This window comes from Muntiacus reevesi, chromosome 20 (assembly GCF_963930625.1).
Source record: "Muntiacus reevesi chromosome 20, mMunRee1.1, whole genome shotgun sequence".
Classification (NCBI taxonomy): domain Eukaryota; kingdom Metazoa; phylum Chordata; class Mammalia; order Artiodactyla; family Cervidae; genus Muntiacus; species Muntiacus reevesi.
The window spans coordinates 25311105-25328926 of NC_089268.1; the positions used below are offsets into that span (position 1 = coordinate 25311105).

At 39.3% G+C, this 17822-nt stretch overlaps 1 protein-coding gene across 11 annotated transcripts in view; it reads right to left on the minus strand.

Annotated features, from left to right (window-relative positions):
- Positions 1 to 17822, minus strand: part of PKHD1 (PKHD1 ciliary IPT domain containing fibrocystin/polyductin) — a 432300-nt gene that overhangs the window by 100375 nt on the left and 314103 nt on the right. For 9 of the 11 annotated variants that reach the window (XR_010660007.1, XM_065912087.1, XM_065912089.1 and 6 more), the window contains 3 exons: positions 13037 to 13915; positions 11478 to 11646; positions 9743 to 9900 (listed from right to left, as the gene is read on the minus strand). Coding sequence is in view for 10 of the 11 variants with exons in the window: in XM_065912087.1 (XP_065768159.1) it covers positions 9743 to 9900; positions 11478 to 11646; positions 13037 to 13915 (1206 nt within the window). In the remaining variant the exon portion in view is untranslated. Of the gene's footprint in view, positions 1 to 8299; positions 8822 to 9742; positions 9901 to 11477; positions 11647 to 13036; positions 13916 to 17822 lie in introns of those variants that run through there. The other 2 variants (XM_065912093.1, XM_065912091.1) reach the window with 2 other exon arrangements.

Sequence of the window (17822 nt, forward strand, 5' to 3'; positions counted from 1 at the left end):
GGGTAGGAATCATAGCAGGAAGACTCTAACAACTAAAATTAATCAGAATATAGTTGGCAGTCTTGTAAGAGAATGAATTCCCACTTTCTGAGAAAGCTACCAATAGAGGCCATCTTTGCATTGAATGGGAAGTAGGAAGTAGAAATGATTGACCTTCAAGAAACCATCAAAATACAAAATACTGTAATCTTATCATTTCTTTTCAACTGGCATGTTATTTCTGCAGGCAAATGGATTAATATGAGATAATATTCCACAAAATATATTCTGACATACACTGATTTCAAGGAAAAATGCTGGACAGGATGAAGCACAAGCTAGAATCAAGATTGCCAGGAGAAATATCAGTAACTTTAGATATGCAGATGACACCACCCTTGTGGTAGAAAGTGAAGAAGAACTAAAGAGCCTCTTGATGAAAGTGAAAGAGGAGAGTGAAAAAGTTGACTTAAAACTCAGCATTCAGGAAACTAAGATCATGGCATCTGGTCCATCACTTCATGGCAAATAGATGGGGAAACAGTGGAAACAGTGGCAGACTTTATTTTGGGGGGCTCCAAAATCACTGCAGATGGTGACTATAGCCATGAAATTAAAACATGCTTGCTCCTTGGAAGAAAAGTTATGACCAACCTAGACAGCAATTTAAAAAGCAGAGACATTGATTCAAATGAATTCTTTTTAATGGCTGAGTAATATTCCATTGTGTATATGTACCACAGCTTCCTTATCCATTCATCTGCTGATGGGCATCTAGGTTGCTTCCATGTCCTGGCTATTATAAACAGTGCTGCGATGAACATTGGGGTGCACCTGTCTCTTTCAGATCTGGTTTCTTCAGTGTGTATGCCCAGAAGTGGGATTGCTGGGTCATATGGCAGTTCTATTTCCAGTTTTTTAAGAAATCTCCACACTGTTCTCCATAGCGGCTGTACTAGTTTGCATTCCCACCAACAGTGTAAGAGGGTTCCCTTTTCTCCACACCCTCTCCAGCATTTATTGCTTGTAGACTTTTGGAAAGCAGCCATCCAGACTGGTGTGTAACAGTACCTCATTGTGGTTTTGATTTACATTTCTCTGATAATGAGTGATGTTGAGCATCTTTTCATGTGTTTGTTAGCCATCTGTATATCTTCTTTGGAGAAATGTCTGTTTAGTTCTTTGGCCCATTTTTTGATTGGGTCATTTATTTTTCTGGAATTGAGCTGCAGGAGTTGAATCAGTTCTAATGAGATGGATGAAACTGGAGCCCATTAAACAGAGTGAAGTAAGCCAGAAAGATAAAGACCAATACAGTATACTAACACGTATATATGGAATTTAGAAAGATGGTAACGATAACCCTATATGCAAAACAGAAAAAGAGACACAATGTACAGAACAGACTTTTGAACTCTGTGGGAGAAGGCAAGGGTGGGATGTTTCAAGAGAACAGCATTGAAACATGTATATTATCTAGAGTGAAACAGATCACCAGCCCAGGTTGGATGCGTGAGACAAGTGCTCGGGCCTGGTGCACTGGAAAGACCCAGAGGGATCGGGTGGAGAGGGAGGTGGGAGGGGGGATTGGGATGGGGAACACATGTAAATCCATGGCTGATTCATGTCAATGTATGACAAAAACCACTACAATATTGTAAAGTAATTAGCCTCGAACTAATAAAAATAAATGGGGGAAAAAAAACACTGATATACAACAACAACAACAAAAATAAATAAAAAGCAGAGACACTGAGACATTACTTTGCCAACAAAGGTCCATCCATTCAAAGCTATGGTTTTTCCAGTAGTCATGTATGGGTGTGAGAGTTGGACTATAAAGAAAGTTGAGCACCAAAGAAATGATGCTTTTGAACTGTGGTGTTGGAGAAGACTCTTGAGAGTCTCTTGGACTGCAAGGAGATCCAACCAGTCCATCCTAAAGGAAATCAGTCCTGAATATTCATTGGAAGGACTGATGCTGAAGCTGAAACTCCAATACTTTGGCCACCTGATGAGAAGAGGTGACCCATTTGAAAAGACCCTGATGCTGGGAAGATGGAAGGCAGGAGGAGAAGGGGATGACAGAGGATGAGATGGTTGGATGGCCTCCCTCCCTGACTCGTTGGACATGAGTTTTGAGCAAGTTGGGGGAGTTGGTTATGGACAGGGAGGCCTGGTGTGTTGCAGTCCATGGAGTCACAAGGAGTCAGACACGACTGAGTCACTGAACTGAACTGAATTTCAAGAAGTACTCATGTGTAGTGTAAAAATGTAGTCTGTATCCAAAAAGTTTGATAAATACTGGATAACACAAAGTTAAGCAGTATTTTTTTTTAATTTCAAGATTTATCAGAACCTTTAATATTTTAATGCACATGATGAATCTTCAAAATGGGAATGGTCAGAGGTTACAACATTTATTTGGCAAAGCATCACATTTTCATAGTCTCCTGAGATAAGTGAATGGGAAGCATTCTTTAAAAATACAAAAACAAATCATATATGGCAAAAACTACCAAAATATTGTAAAGTAATTAGCTTCCAATTATAACCAATAAGTTAATTAAAAAAAACAAATCATGCATTGATTAAATTTGCAAAACGTATTTTGTGGAACAGTTGCCTGGCGAACTTCAACTTGAATTTTACACTCATTTAGTCACCCATATATTCATTTATTCCTTCACTCAGCAAACAGTTGCTGGGCACCTATTATGTTTCAAAGATTGTACTAAAATTTCAAAGATGTTTGCCTTCAAGGTACTCAGTCTGGAGAGAAGGCAGGCTTGTAAATTGATGACTATAGAGCATGATATAAGCTATAATGGAATTGAGTGTTAGACGAAGCAAAGACAAAAAGAGATGGAGTCCCAACTGTATGTGGGAGCAGAAAGCATCCCACAAGGGAGCTGTTACTTTGCAACACACAGGAATCCCTGTGTCTGCTGCTTCTAAACACAACTCTTGATTTCTCTTTCATATATAACTTCCATTCTTGTTTACCTTGACGCCCCTACTAGGCTACACCAACAGTACACAGGGCTTTGTTCTCACTGAGTACTCAGTAACATTTATCTGAGTTGGAAAAAAGCTCTACATTAATTAATTGGAGGAAAAGGAGAAGCTACAGAAAAATTACAATAATATTTTTTTGATCTCACAACCAAAGCTTTTTCTCCATACAAGGTTATTTCCATCACACAACATCCAGTGGTTAATGCTGGCAAAATGCTTTTCTTAGATATGACAGAATCCATTTAGTCTGTTCACGGGAAATGGCTATATACATGGGCTTTCTGTATGGTTGCTATTACACTGTCTTTCCAAAATGTTATAGTAACTGACAGTTACTTTTAAAAATCTAAACATCTATTTCCTACAATGTAAAGTGGAAATATGTGGATTATTCGGTTAAATATATCTTTGTACAGCATACCACCAGATGATTCAGACCACACGATGACAATTATCTAGAAATGTTTACGAGCCCAGACTTTGGAGTCAGACACATACAGATATAAATCTTGGTTCTACACATTCTAGCTGTGGGACCATGAAAAATTAGTTAACTTTTCTAAACCCCTATTCCTTCCAGTGCTGAAAGGGATAATAATCCCTACATGTTAAGGCTGTTGTAGGGATAAATGGGTATGTTTATAAACCACTTAGCATAATGCGTGGCACATGGAATATGCCAGATAAATGGTAACTATTATTATTGTTAGTTGGGGTGGATAATTGCTGGAATAATTACACAGTTTCAGTTTGCTTTGTTCTGTGTAGACAGAGCTTTGTGTGTGAGAAAAGTTGATAGAACTCAGAGAGCTTACACTGGACAATCTAGGGGAAGAATCAAGAAAACACCAAAGGAGGGTACTATGTATAGTACTGTATAGTGTTAAAAACATGGGTTCAGCCCTGAATCTTCTATTAAGTAGTCGTATGACTTGGACAAGTTGCCTATGTCTCTACATCAGCTTCCACATGGAAAAAATGGAGTGGACAAAAATATCTCTTAGGGTAGATCCTGTCTGTTCTACCCTAATAATGAGATCATTCATCCAAACCTCTTAGCAGAGAGTCAGAAACATACTCAACAAGTATTAGCTGTTAATGGTAGGGCTGAGATACAAGATCATCACAGGAATAAGATGTTTAGATTGAAGAAAGGAAAGGGAAATTGGTCCCACAGATCATAACGCCTGTCTACAATACTTCACCCTTTACAAATCACACAGGAAAATCCTTCCGATTCATATTGTGGATTATGTCAAAATGCAATCAAATCTTGTGATGCCATTCAGTGCCCCAGACAAGTCATGGAGGAAGGAGAGAGTAAGGTAGAAGTAAGGGGCTCTTTGGGTCTTACAAAGTATCCCTGGAAGCTTCATCCTCCTCTTCTCAGGATAAAAATCCCTGCCATCACATATCCCAAAGATTCTAATATTTTCTGAGACTCCACTGTGCCTTTATATTTTAATACCCCGACATCTGGAATCCTAAAAGTCTAATGTTTAACCATAAATATCTGCTGAGATTAAAGAGCTATATACCAAGTTTCAATCTTTGGGGCCTATAATTGCTTGGGAAAAGAGAATGGTATTTCCCCCTCTAGCTAGAAGAAAAAGACCTCGACAAGCTCAGATACTGGCAGACAAATTTTCTAACAACCATTTCCTCTCTCTGTTCTGTCCTCTCATTTTCTCCCTCCCTCTCCTTCTCCCATTTTATAATACCATCTTGCTGTCATTCCAGGACAAATTGGGGAAAAAAGAGAAGCCTGGAAAGCTTAAAGAAAAGATATGTTTCAAGATCTAGCAACAAAGAGGTGAAAAAATGCTGGCTGCTTTCTGGCTGTTAGGCAGCTGAGCGCACGTCTCCACACTGAAACTTGAGTTTGCCCATTATTCAGTTAGAAACCACTTCATCACTCTATGGGCTGACAGTCAAATGCCAGCTTTATTTTCTTTTTTATCAACCTCATCTTTTAGTTTTGATTTGAGGCTAGTCACTTTTAAGGTCTCCACAATGGTTTATAACTTTCTTTCTCAAGAAGTGTCTGAGAAGTAACACGACTTGAAAAATGTTTCTTACCCTTCCCTGGTAAAGAATGGGAGGCTCTCACCTGGCGGATTTGGTCAGAAGTCCTGTTCAGATCACAGTACTTTGCTGGGAATGATGTCAAGGAAAGTGTGGGAAAAGCTTATCATGAGTTTAGACTTTAAATATAATGATTCAATATAGAGTTTAAAAAATAAACTTAAGTACTGAACCCATTTTTATCCAGTGATATACTGTGAAAGTGATTACAGCAATGAGGTCATTTAACTCACTTCAAAATAGGAAAAATAATATAATTTTTTAAAAAAAGATTTAATATATTCTTATTATGGAAAGGCTTAATTTAGATTGTAAATACTTCTCTGTCTTCTTAGATAATGTTCTTTTTCCTTTCAGAAGTATATCCAGTGTGTAAATAAGCAAGTATGTTTATGTCTGCTGGTATTTGGCACAGAAAGCTAATTCTTGATTCTTCATGAGAAACTGAAACTGCCTGCTTTTTAAATTAAAAATATTGTTTTCTTAACATCCTGTTTATTTACTTCAAAGGGGGTATACAACTCTACAGTAGTGATTCTCAAACCTTAGCACAGCAGAATTACCTGGGGAGGGTTTCTGTGTGTGTGTGTGCATGTGTGTGTAGATGTGTATAAATGCGTGTTTTTGTGTGTTTACGTGCATGTGTGTGTTAAGCATAAAGGCCTGATGGGGCTTCACATATCTATCAATTCAAAATCCTCCCACATGCAAATGAATGTTTTATGTCCTAGATGATTCTGATTTTAAGCCAACTTCAGAAGTCACTATGCTAAGCATGTCAAGTTTATCTCCTAAATAGGAGGCAGGAGGACAAGGAGAACGAGAGCAAGAAGAACGGGGTGGGTTTTGTTTGTTCCAAAATTTCCAGTCTATTGGGAACCAATACATTAAAATATAATGCAAATTATCAGACAAATTAGAATACACAATGAATGGTCTAATTTTTGCTCATTAGATCCAGCAGACATACAATTACTGTCAAGTAGCTCTGTCTCTATGTGACATTTCTGTCATCACCTCACTGTGGACCCACACAGTCTGTGGGCAGCACAGGATAGTGGAAAAACCATGGAGTCCTGCGTCTATGGGGCCCCAGCCCCCAGCTTTCTAGCTGCACCACCTGCTCCCAACCTCACTGCCATCATGATCCATTCACTCCATAGCAGCTTGCATGATCTTTTCAGAGAGTGAATAAAATCCCTGCACCACCTCCATAAAAATCCTCCATACCATCTTACTAAATTAACTCTGGCCATATTTATATATATATATATATATATTTATATTTATATATATACTTATATATATAGGGGCCAGGCCCATTCTGGTATCAAAGTCCATGCTCTGGCTGGTCCTTCTCCCTGGAAAGTTCCTCCCTCTGCTCAAAGCAGTGATTCCTTGCTCCTCATTCAGGCCTCACTGGAATTGTAACTCTAATAGCAGCTCCCTTACACAAACACAACACATGCCACACACACACCTGAAACTACCTCTGTAGCCCAAAATTCTGTTTTATTTTCTTCATACCTCTCATCACTATTGGAATTTTTTATTTGTTTTGTTTTATTTATTTGATTTATTTGCTTTATTTAGTTATTTTGTTTATTTGTTTATAGATAGAGATGTATAAAAAAGCAGAGGTATATAGATACATCTCCACTGGAACATAAGTTTGAGGAAAGCAGGAATGTTATCTTATTCACAACTAGTGTTCCCATCCTTAGAAAGGCACTGGTGGACTCATGCTCAAATGCATTTGCTGAATAAATGAAAATAGCAACTGCGGCACTCTGCATGCAAAAGGTGCTCAAGGAATGCTAGCTACCATTACAGCCCCTTTCTACTTTCTACATCATGGCTGAGAAACTGTAAAATACCCTTGGAACCAAATCTCTAACTTCTTTCAGCCCACTCCTAATAACATCAGTAGCCCATATGTATGAATTGGGCCAATAGGTTTGTATACTGGGAAAGACAGGAAATGAGACAGAAGCCAGGGTAAAAAGTTCTAGTACCTCTCTAGTTCTACCTAAAGAAGTTATTCATTTCAAGCCTCTGTTTTTATAAATAATTTTAGATTTTCAGATAATCAAATGCCTCCATGTTCAAAAGAAATTCTTTCCAGAATAAAATGCAAATGGTTTTTAGAGGCTCTTCTGCATGGGATTAACTGTTTTACACTCTGTTGCCATGTGTGTTTCAACACTGGCTGCACATGCAAACTTACAGATAAGTACAAAACAAAATTAACAGCTCACTTTTCCCCTGGCTACACATCCTGCATTACACAGATAGCAAAACCCACTGGCAGAGTATTGCTCACAGCTGATCCACATGGATAATTTTTGCTCCCAACACCAGAGCATAAGACAGTATGTCGGAACCTGTGGATATCTGTCTGAATTTTTCATGTGAACTTCTATGTGCAAACAAAATCTGTATTTTTCAAATTAAAAATAAACCTCAAAGGCAATGTACTCCAAAGTGTTTGCTAATAAAATGGAAAAACGTCAAAAGGGTGTGTTCAGCTCAATGCCATTTGGAATAAAGAGAAGAGCTGGTTCCAGCAGCCTCCATTTTCATCTTTTTGGACTGTTTCCACTGTTTTATAGATGATCACAGGTTCTTGTCGTGAAGAGGAAAAATACTAAATACAGTTTTACTCTTTTAAAATTAAATTTGTCCTTCTATCCTCCACCAGATTGTGGACAAGAATTGGAAAGCAGCAAAAAAGAATGGTTTAAAAAATGAAAAGGGACTTGAATTAGAGAAAAAGGGATCTATTCCTATTTTGGAAGTCACAGAAAAACACTCCAATCCTGTTAATATCCAGAAGGCACCATTTACTGTGTGTGTCTCCTTCATGGCAAGAAGACGCAGATTGTACTTGTAGCACGGTAAACAGCAGATACTATTGTAGGAATCCTGCAGTTGGAATCTATAGCATCTTCATTTAAGATGTTATAAAGCTTTAAAACATCAGGTGTTAAAACATCAGGTGCTTAAGGCAGTCCATCCTACCTTCAGCCACTCACACACATGCTCAAACTTGTCCACACACTGATGGTAGGCAACATGTAATAATACCTATTGGAGTATAATGTAATAATATTGGAGTATCACCACTGAATCATGTTTCACAACCAAGACAAAGAGTGGTGAAAAAATAAAATATACAGCTTTTCAACCCCACATGGTAGGCAACCACCTAAGGATTTATTGAAAGAATGATGGTATCAATTATTGAGGTAGGGTCAACTAGACAAGAAACAAGCTGTGAATGGGGACAGAGCTCAAGAATTCCATCTGGGGCCATGTTGAGTCTGACATGCTAATTATACTTCCTAGATGTCAGTTGGATATAACAGACCACGGTTCATGGAGGAGTTTGGGATGGAGATATAAATTGGAGGTCATCAACATTAAATGGTACTTTCAACTCTGGACTTGGGGGCATGATAGGAAAAGAAGAGGTCTGAGGATGTCTTGAAATATTCGGAACTTCAAAAGAGAAAGCAAAAGTGAAAGTATTAGTCACTCAGTCATGTCCAACTTTTTGCCACCCCACGGATGAGGCTCCTCTGTCCATGGGATTCTCCAGGCAAGAATACTGCAGCGGGTTGCCATTCCCTTCTCCAGGGGATCTTCCCCACCCAGAGATCGAACCTGGGTGTCCCTCTTTGTAGGTGGATCCTTTACCATCCGAGCCACCAGGGAAGCCCCAAAAGAGAAAGGGAGCCTAGGAAAGAAGTTTGAAAAGAATCAACCAATGAAGTGGGAGGAAAGCTGGGGACGTTTTTTGGATTTATTTGCTGTAGTTTTCACCTGAATAAAAATGTAAACTCAAAGTCGCATTGTTTGTGGAAGTAGAAAGAACAACAAGTGCAAAGATGATGCTCTCTCCAGGGGTCCAGCAATCAAAACTGATAGCTGAATGGGCTTCAGTTGTAAAAGCAAGAAGAAGAAGGGATTTGATCACAGACCCCCAAGGATAAATAGAAGATAGAGAAAGGGAAGGCAAAAAAGAAAACGCCATTTACTCTACCACCCTTTCCAGAATGAAAGCATTTAGTTCTGATGGAAGAGAAAGCTGGATTCAGAAGCCAGAGGACTGGCTTCCAAGACAGACATTGTGAAATAGTGCAGGCCCAGGTGACCAAGCTAGTGAGAGGACTGTTCTTTTCACCAGCACACAGAGGAGGGTGTCAGGAATCGTACCTTTGACATGGACCACAGACAATCTCATGGAGGGCAAAACAGTGGTGTGGTGACAGCTGTAAGCACCCAATATTCCTGGGCTTCCCTTGTGATTCATCTGGTAAAGAATCTGCCTGCAATGCGGGAGCCCTGGGTTTGATCCCTGGGTTGGGAAGATCCCCTGGAGAAGGGAAAGGCTCCCCTCTCCAGTATTTTGGCCTAGAGAATTTCATGGACTGTATAGTCCATGGGGTCACAAAGAGTCAGACATGACTGGGTGACTTTCACTTCACTTCATTTCTGAGATAGAGGTGAGCTGGGCAGCTCATTGGCACAGACTCCAACTCTACAGTTCAGTTCTTTTTCAGTATATTTTGTTCTCCTGGACCACACAACCAAACCATCTCAGTCCTGTTCACGCTCTCTCTGCTAGAGTTGTCAAGTTCACATCGAACTAACTGACCTGTGTTGAAGAAGGATCCAGTCCACTCTGCTTCCGTTTTAGGAAATACAGAAACTGGTGGGGGCAGACCCAGGGTTCTCCCATCCAGATCCTTAAAGAGATATTTTCCAGGGCTTTCACAATCTGATTCAGAGCAGGCCAGTGTTTCTAAATCTTTCCTGTGAATACCGATAGAAGGCAACTGTCTCATTTCCATGATAAGCAGCAAAAAGAAAACATACATTGGTAGTGCTGACACTGTGAATAATAAATTCAACAAAATTTTATTACTAATAATGTGTACATAGATAAGAAATAAAATGATAGGAAAAGATATTTCACAGTTATTTGGTGAAGAAGAAAAAAATTCTTATTAACCAAATATTCTGGGTATCAAGTTATATAATCTTAACACAGATCACTAGTTTTCTAAAATGAAAGATACAATAAATTTGTTTCTAATATTTACTAAACATAACGCAATCATTGCTTTATGGAACTTGGGGCCTTGAAGTATTTTAAGATTATCATTATAAATATCAATTATACTATATATACTATATACAATGATGGAAAAAAGATATCTACGTTCAACAAATACCTACCGAAAACTTACTGAAAGCCATTGTGGAATACAATGGTGATAAAAATAGACACCAGACTTTAGAGTCAAGCATGGTATATAAACAAGTTATTGGCAATTATAAAACTGAATTATAGAGAATCAATGCAATTTCCTCTGGGGCTAATATTTTTAGGTACCATTAGTAATAATATTAAATATTTATTGCATATCTACCATGTGTCAGGTATTAATAGAACAAAGAATAAAATACTAGTATCATTTAGCTTTATAACTATTTCATCCCATAGGTAAGACATGAACATGAGGAAGACTGGACAAAAGAAAAAAAAATGACAGAATAACACAAACTGTATACCTAATAATGTTGAGGTTCTAAAAACGGTTCAGGGAAGAGCACCAAAAAGAGACTGGTGCTGGACCAAACACACAAACTTTCTGATATAAGGTGGGATTTCCTGATTCTTTTATTACAACTAGAGTTTCCCCAGTGTTATAGGAGAGAGAAAGTAATCCATTTTCCCTCCTTCTGACTTTCCCACTCCCTCTTATGGCAAAGAGAAAAAACAATTCCTTGTCTAGTTTTCAGATTTTTTAATGCAACTCTAAGATCACTGGTTCATGAATAGTAGTAGTTAGGCCTGGTCTGAGTGTTAATATAAGTCATATCATTCATTTCAGGGATTTCTGACAGCAGCCATGGCCCTGTTCCCCACCAGTCCCTGCACAAGGACTCCCAAGCCTCCTTCTGAAGACTGGTGATGCTCTACCCCACAGACGAGTCAAGAATTAGGGTCAATTTTTTCCATTGATTCTGAAAATATCCCAGAGAAGTCTCTCCAACAAAGATAAAAAAAAATTAATGTCAGTAAAACTTGCAATTCATTACTTCTGCCTCTTGTTTCTGTCAGAGGACATAGCAGGGTGCATCCTCCATTCAAGGCAGTGAGAAACAGTCTCTGTTTAGTGACAGAGATTGCAAAAATCATATCTCAAAGGCATGGATATAGGAAGGGAAAGAATTGGGGCTAATCAATCTAGTGTATCTTTCTAGAAAGACTTATCTCTAATCTCACTGATGATTTTATCCTTGTTTAAAAAACATATTCAGGTACTTGGAGAATTACGAAATCCTTCATAAGTATGGCTTACTATAAATACCAAAACTGGTACCTGGTTTTTAAAGTAGGAAAGTAGAACTTGTGTTTATCTTTGATCTTTAGCAGACTGGTCCTCTCTGCCATTATTGGAGGCATGATTCCACTGTTCTCTGCATTGGGCAGAATACAAACATCCAGATCATCACTATAGCAACTCTTCACAAAACTAGAAAAGGTCACATCTGAAAAAAAATGTTTATAAAGTATTAATATTATAACATAATATCATGTAAACAACCAGCCACAAATACAGGCTACATAACTAAATATTCATATACTAATGCCCAGGAGTAAGTTTAAGTCACTGCCCAGAATAGTTCCAGGAGTTTACATAAATCTTGACTTAAAATACCTTTAACTCTTGAAGGCATGGACATTGTATGCAAAATAGAAGAGCATTCCAATACACTGCCATCTTACAAGCAATACTTTCCATAAAAGTTTTGATCAAAATTGAATGGGGAGTGAATACAATAGTACAAAAGAGATCTGAGAGACATTTTCTGCATAGGTTATAGTATAACTGAATTTAATCCTGGCTACCCCACCAGATTCTTAACAACCTCACTGAGGCACACCCTCCCTGTATCAATTTCCTCCTCTGCATGATAGGAAAAACAATACCAGGCATATAATCAAATTAAATATCTCCCTGTGAAAGCTCTTCAACATGTATAGAGCAGTGACATTTTTTCTATTTCTTATTATTGGAATATAATTGCTTTACAATTTTGTGTTAGTCTCTGCTGTACAGTAAAGAGAATCAGCAGTGTGTGTGTGTGTGTGTGTGTGTGTGTGTATGTGTGTGTGTGTATGTTTATTCTCAATCTTGGGCTTCCCAAGAGTCTGCCTGCAATGCAGGAGCCCCAGGTTCAATCCCTGGGTCAGAAAGATACCCAAGAGAATGAATGGCAACCCACTCCAGTATTCTTGCCAATGGACAGGAGAATCCCATGGACAGAGGAGCCTGATAGGCTACAGTCCATGGGGTCACAAGAGTAGGACACGACTCAGCAACTAAGCCAACTCCACATGTATACCCTCCCTCTTGAATCTCACACCCCATCCCACCCTTCACAGAGCACTGAGTTGAGCTCTCTGTGCTATACATCAGGTTCCCACTATCTATTTTACGCACAGTAGTGTATTTATGTCAAACCTAATCTCCCACCCTCCCCTCACCGATCCCGTGTTCACAAGTCCATTCTCTATATAGTGGAGATTCTCTGCATCTTTATTCCTGCCCTGGAACTAGGTTCATCTGTACCATTTTTCTAGATCCCACATACATGTATTACTATACAATATTTTTCTTTTTTTAATTTACTTCACCCTATATGGCAGGCTCAAGGTTCATCTCTACAAATGACCCAATTTTGTTCCTCAATGAACCACTCACTGTCATTATATTAATAAACCACCCCCGTGGTCATCAATGCCCAGTAGCTGATCAACTGGACAGCAAGAACCAAACTATACTGTACTCTTTTGGTGATACACTTTCAAGATATTATTAAAGGTTCTATGTGCAGATGTATTAGATTACATTGCTTGGAAACCCAAAATTCTTACCTTGAAGTTTCATGATGCCTGAAATCAAATGGCCGTTCCTCACTTTGTGCCATGGCTCCTGAGGCCACCGATTTGGTTCTGAGGTGAATATCGGCCACAGAATACCAACTCGACCCCCTCTGGGATTGGAAGGAGCTCGATCACGTGATGTCAGGTTGGCAGAATGTGGTTTAACTCTGTCTTGAATGCAGTCAAAAGATGAGCTAGTGGCCACAATGACTGAATTCCTAAGCACAATCTGTAGATTTCTGATATAACACTGTGGAGCAGAAGACACATAAACTGCTGTGAAAAGGCCAACAGTATTGTCTACCAGAGTGAGGTTCTCTATTTCCACGCTGTTCTCCACTTGAAGCATAGCACCATAGTCAAAGTTCTTGAAAGCCAAGAAGCCAGAGATACCAGTGCAGTTGTCACGTCCACTCCCCTTATAGAGATGAAGGCCATGAAGACTTGAGTGGGCCACATTATCAGACCAAAGAGATTCAGGAGAGGAACACCTGTGGCCTTGGATGTGAAAACCAAGTCTCTCGGATCCTGCCACAACATTGCCATGGAGATGAGTGTTCTTTGCCTCGTTCACTTTGATTCCTGCCACCCAACCAGGAGACCATGTTGACTGTGTCATCAGAACCACAAGGTTATTAGAGAGAGAATAGTCCTGACCCTCCAGATCAACGCCATGGCCAGCAATGCTAAACACAACATTGTCATTTAAAATGATTCCCTGACTGGCAGCTGCATGGATGCCCCCACCACAGCTTTGGTGCAGAGTAGAAGATATTATCCAGGATCCTGCTGACACATTAGTGAGTTCAACGGATGAATACAGCGGCGACCCAAAGTTCTGAATTTCCACGTTGAAAAGTTGAAGGATACCTACAAGCAAAATGCACGTTAGCAGGTACTTATTTTGTCCCCTCAAGAGTCAGAAGGATGGTCCACTCAATGGCTCAGGACATGCAGATTTTTCATTAAAATATAATAGTTTAGTTTTAGCACCAGTGCTATATTTTATATCATCAAGTCTGAGTCATTAAAAAATATCACAATACTTCCTGAAAAGTTCCCTGTACATTCTTAAGAGTCTGGTCATAGGATGGAGAGGAAATGATAGGAAGACAGGGGAAGGACAGAGGCTTTGGGGGTGGGCACAGCTAGCTTAAAGATTCTGGGTACCCGTTTTCAGGACTGGGTCAGGAACCAGCTAAGAATGAAGGGAATATGGCTTCCTGGCCACTCACCCCAAAGTCATGTCTCTTTTCAGTGACCCCATGCGAAAAGGTCACAGCCTTACCCACAGAGATATTATATGAAAGAAAATAATGGCTAAATATATACAACATCTTAATCATTTTTAAAGAAGAGTGTAAGTACAAAATTTCTGCTCAATAGGTGTCCGGAAATATAACAATCTTTTTGATGAAGACATGATACAGCCAATAATATATTTTTAAGTGACCTTAAAGACTCTTAATTTTCTTTTCCTGTATTGTTATCCTAGCTACACTATATTCCCTGTTTCCTTTTCACAATAAGAGGATTTTCTACATTTTTTTATATCAGGAGAGGATAGTGAATTATTTAGCCTTATTGGAGATTTTATTGGTTCTGTTTTAAGCAGATATTATTAAAATACAGTATACAACAAAATACAATATAAAATATAGCCACTAGACTGATTTGAAAATATAATGAACACTAATTTGTCAGTGTACAGGCGCTTGATAAAATAGATAATAACATGAATATGGGGGGAAATGAGGTGAATTAATAAACACAACATCTAACTCTAATACAGCACTAATTATATACCAGGCATAAATGTATATGTGTGTGATATATATACTCTTAATTTCTTTAAAAATCCTATGTGATAGATGTAGTTATCCCCATTTGAGGTGATATCCCCACTATCCCCTGAGGCAGAGAAGGGTTAGGAGCGCACTAGGACTTGGACCTGGGCATATGGTGCAGATGCTGTACTGTTATCCCTCACGCAGGCTCAGTGGGGAGTACACGTCCCATGGTAGAATAAAACAAACAGGTTTGCACTGAGATTCCCACAACTGGGGTACAGCCCTGTTCTAACAGAAGAGACAACATATGTCTTTAGCTAGGTAGACCTCACTTCTTTTCTTTATATTTCTTTTTTAAAGTTACTGCCCAAGGTAAACTATAAAGTTATTTCCCTCACTAAAAAGGGAGGAAATTGTGGTGTTTTAGTATTTAAAGCACAGAGATGTGACGTCGCTCAGTCGTGTCTGACTCTTCGCAACCCCATGGCCTGTAGCCTATCATGCTCCTCCATCCATGGGATTTTCCAGGCAAGAGTACTAGAGTGGGTTGCCATTTCCTTCCCCAGAGGATCTTCCCAACCCAGGAATTGAACCCAGGTATCCCACATTGTAGGCAGACACTTTACCGTCTGAGCTACCAGGGAAGTATAGTCCAGTCTTAATCCTCCACCTTCCCCACTCCCTTTTCATAGATGAGAAACCTGAACCCTTGCAAATCAATCTATTGCAAAACCAAACTACTGTGAGGACAAATGAAATCTGTGTGTCTTTCTGAATGGTCAAACAGGATTCCACTATATCTAGATTTCTCAGAGGATGCTGGTTAAAGAGACACTAGTTGATGGTATGGAAATATTCACAGAATGAGAAAACATTTACAAATTATTTATAGCATGATACCACTTTTCAATGTAATTTGAAGCAACCCTTGCAAGCAACCCTTGCAACCCAAGCAATCCATAGCTAAAACGATCATGGAACCCGCTTCTGAGAACTTTGGCCCAAAGCACATCATGTCCACATGTAGAAGTTTAGTTTACAGACTGGAAAATAGTTCTAGAATCTCATTCAAGGCAACGTATCATTACTGTTTTACTTAGTGTGTTTTTTTCTGTCATCCTTGCACAGTTTTAATTCATAGTTTTAAATTGTACAAGATCTTTTTACCCGTGTGCATATTATTCAACAATTGAAAACTGCTGTTGCTGCTAAGTCACTTTAGTCACGTCTGACTCTGTGTGACCCCCATAGACAGCAGCCCACCAGGCTCCCCCATCCCTGGGATTCTCCAGGCAAGAAAACCGGAGTGGGTTACCATTTCCTTCTCCAATGCGTGAAAGTGAAAAGTGAAAGTGAAATCACTCAGTAGTGTCCGACTCCCAGCAACCCCGTGGACTGCAGCCCACCAGGCTCCTCCGTCCATGGGATTTTCCAGGCAAGAGTACTAATCAATAGTAAATACTTAAAATATCTGAGATTCAGATGGAGAATTAAGCAATGATTTTGTTCACAACTGTTTTCCTATTTTTTCTTTTTGTTTATCATAATTCTGAGCATAACTTTTTGGGTATTACTGGTCAGAAGGAGGGGAATGACAGAAGAACCTGATTTAAAAGTAGGGATTGTTAATCCCTGGCCTGCTTTCCTGCCCTGTAATCATTCAACACTATAGTGGTGTCCTTGACCCACACCTGTAGGTCCTACATCATCCAGGCTCTGGAATATGTTATAGAAAAGTGTAAGGGTCCTTAATACAATGTGGGGATCTGTACTGGATTCTGAAACAGAAAAAGGACCTTAGTGGAAAGACATGTGGAATCTGGTATAATGTCTTAAATTCAGTTAACACTAATGCAGTAAGGTTAATTTAATGGCTGTCACAAACGAACCAGAGTTATAGTAGATTTTCATGTTAGGGAAAACAGAATGAAAAGTATACAGGAACTCTGCATACCATCTTTGCAACTTTTTTACAAACCTAAAGTGATTATAAAACTAAAAGCTTATCAACTGATTCAGAATCAGGCTTGAATTTGAGTGCTACTTTGTGAGCTGGATGACTTTTCTTACTGTTCATTTATTTAACTCACTCACATTTATTGAGGACCTAATACACAGCAGTTATAATACCATACTGAGAAAACAGGGCTGAAAACCTCAGCCTTACCCTCAAGAAGTTCTAAAGCTCATAATGGAGTTTTATGAATTAGCAGACAATTTTATTATAGACTCTGTTTCCTCACATATAAAACCGAGGATAAAATGTCACTCTCACAGGGATATTAGGATTCAATGAGATAAAACAGGCATGAAAACCAGCATAGTTCCTAGTCTATAGGAAGCACTGGATTAAGCTTCTCTGTCCCTTTCCCAGGGATGTTTTAGGAGTCCCAACCAGCAAGCCAGAGGTTCAGAACCAAGTCAGCATTGCAGGTGGTGAGGGTCCAGCTTTGGTGCTCAGCTGTAAGAACCAGCCTCCTGTCCTGCTCTCGCAATCAGGTTCTAGCCTGGCCTGCAGGTACCGTGTAAAGGGGCCCTGTCTTGCACTCTCTTCCTAATTCTCTGTCTTCACGAACTGCAGGGTAGATTTGTTTTTACATGACCACCACCGTGACCAGGACTCAGCCTTTGTCTAGCCTTCCAGAGCAGGGTTACTCCACCTCAACATAACTGACATTTTGGTCCAGGACATGGAACAACAGACTGGTTCCAAATAGGAAAAGGAGTACGTCAAGGCTGCATATTGTCACCCTACTTATTTAACTTATATGCAGAGTACATCATGAGAAATGCTGGGCTGGAAGCAGCACAAGCTGGAATCAAGATTGCTGGGAGAAATATCAATAACCTCAGATATGCAGATGACACCACCCTTATGGTAGAAAGTGAAGAGGAACTAAAAAGCCTCTTGATGAAAGTGAAAGAGGAGAGTAAAATAGTTGGCTTAAAGCTCAACATTCAGAAAACTAAGATCATGGTATCTGGTC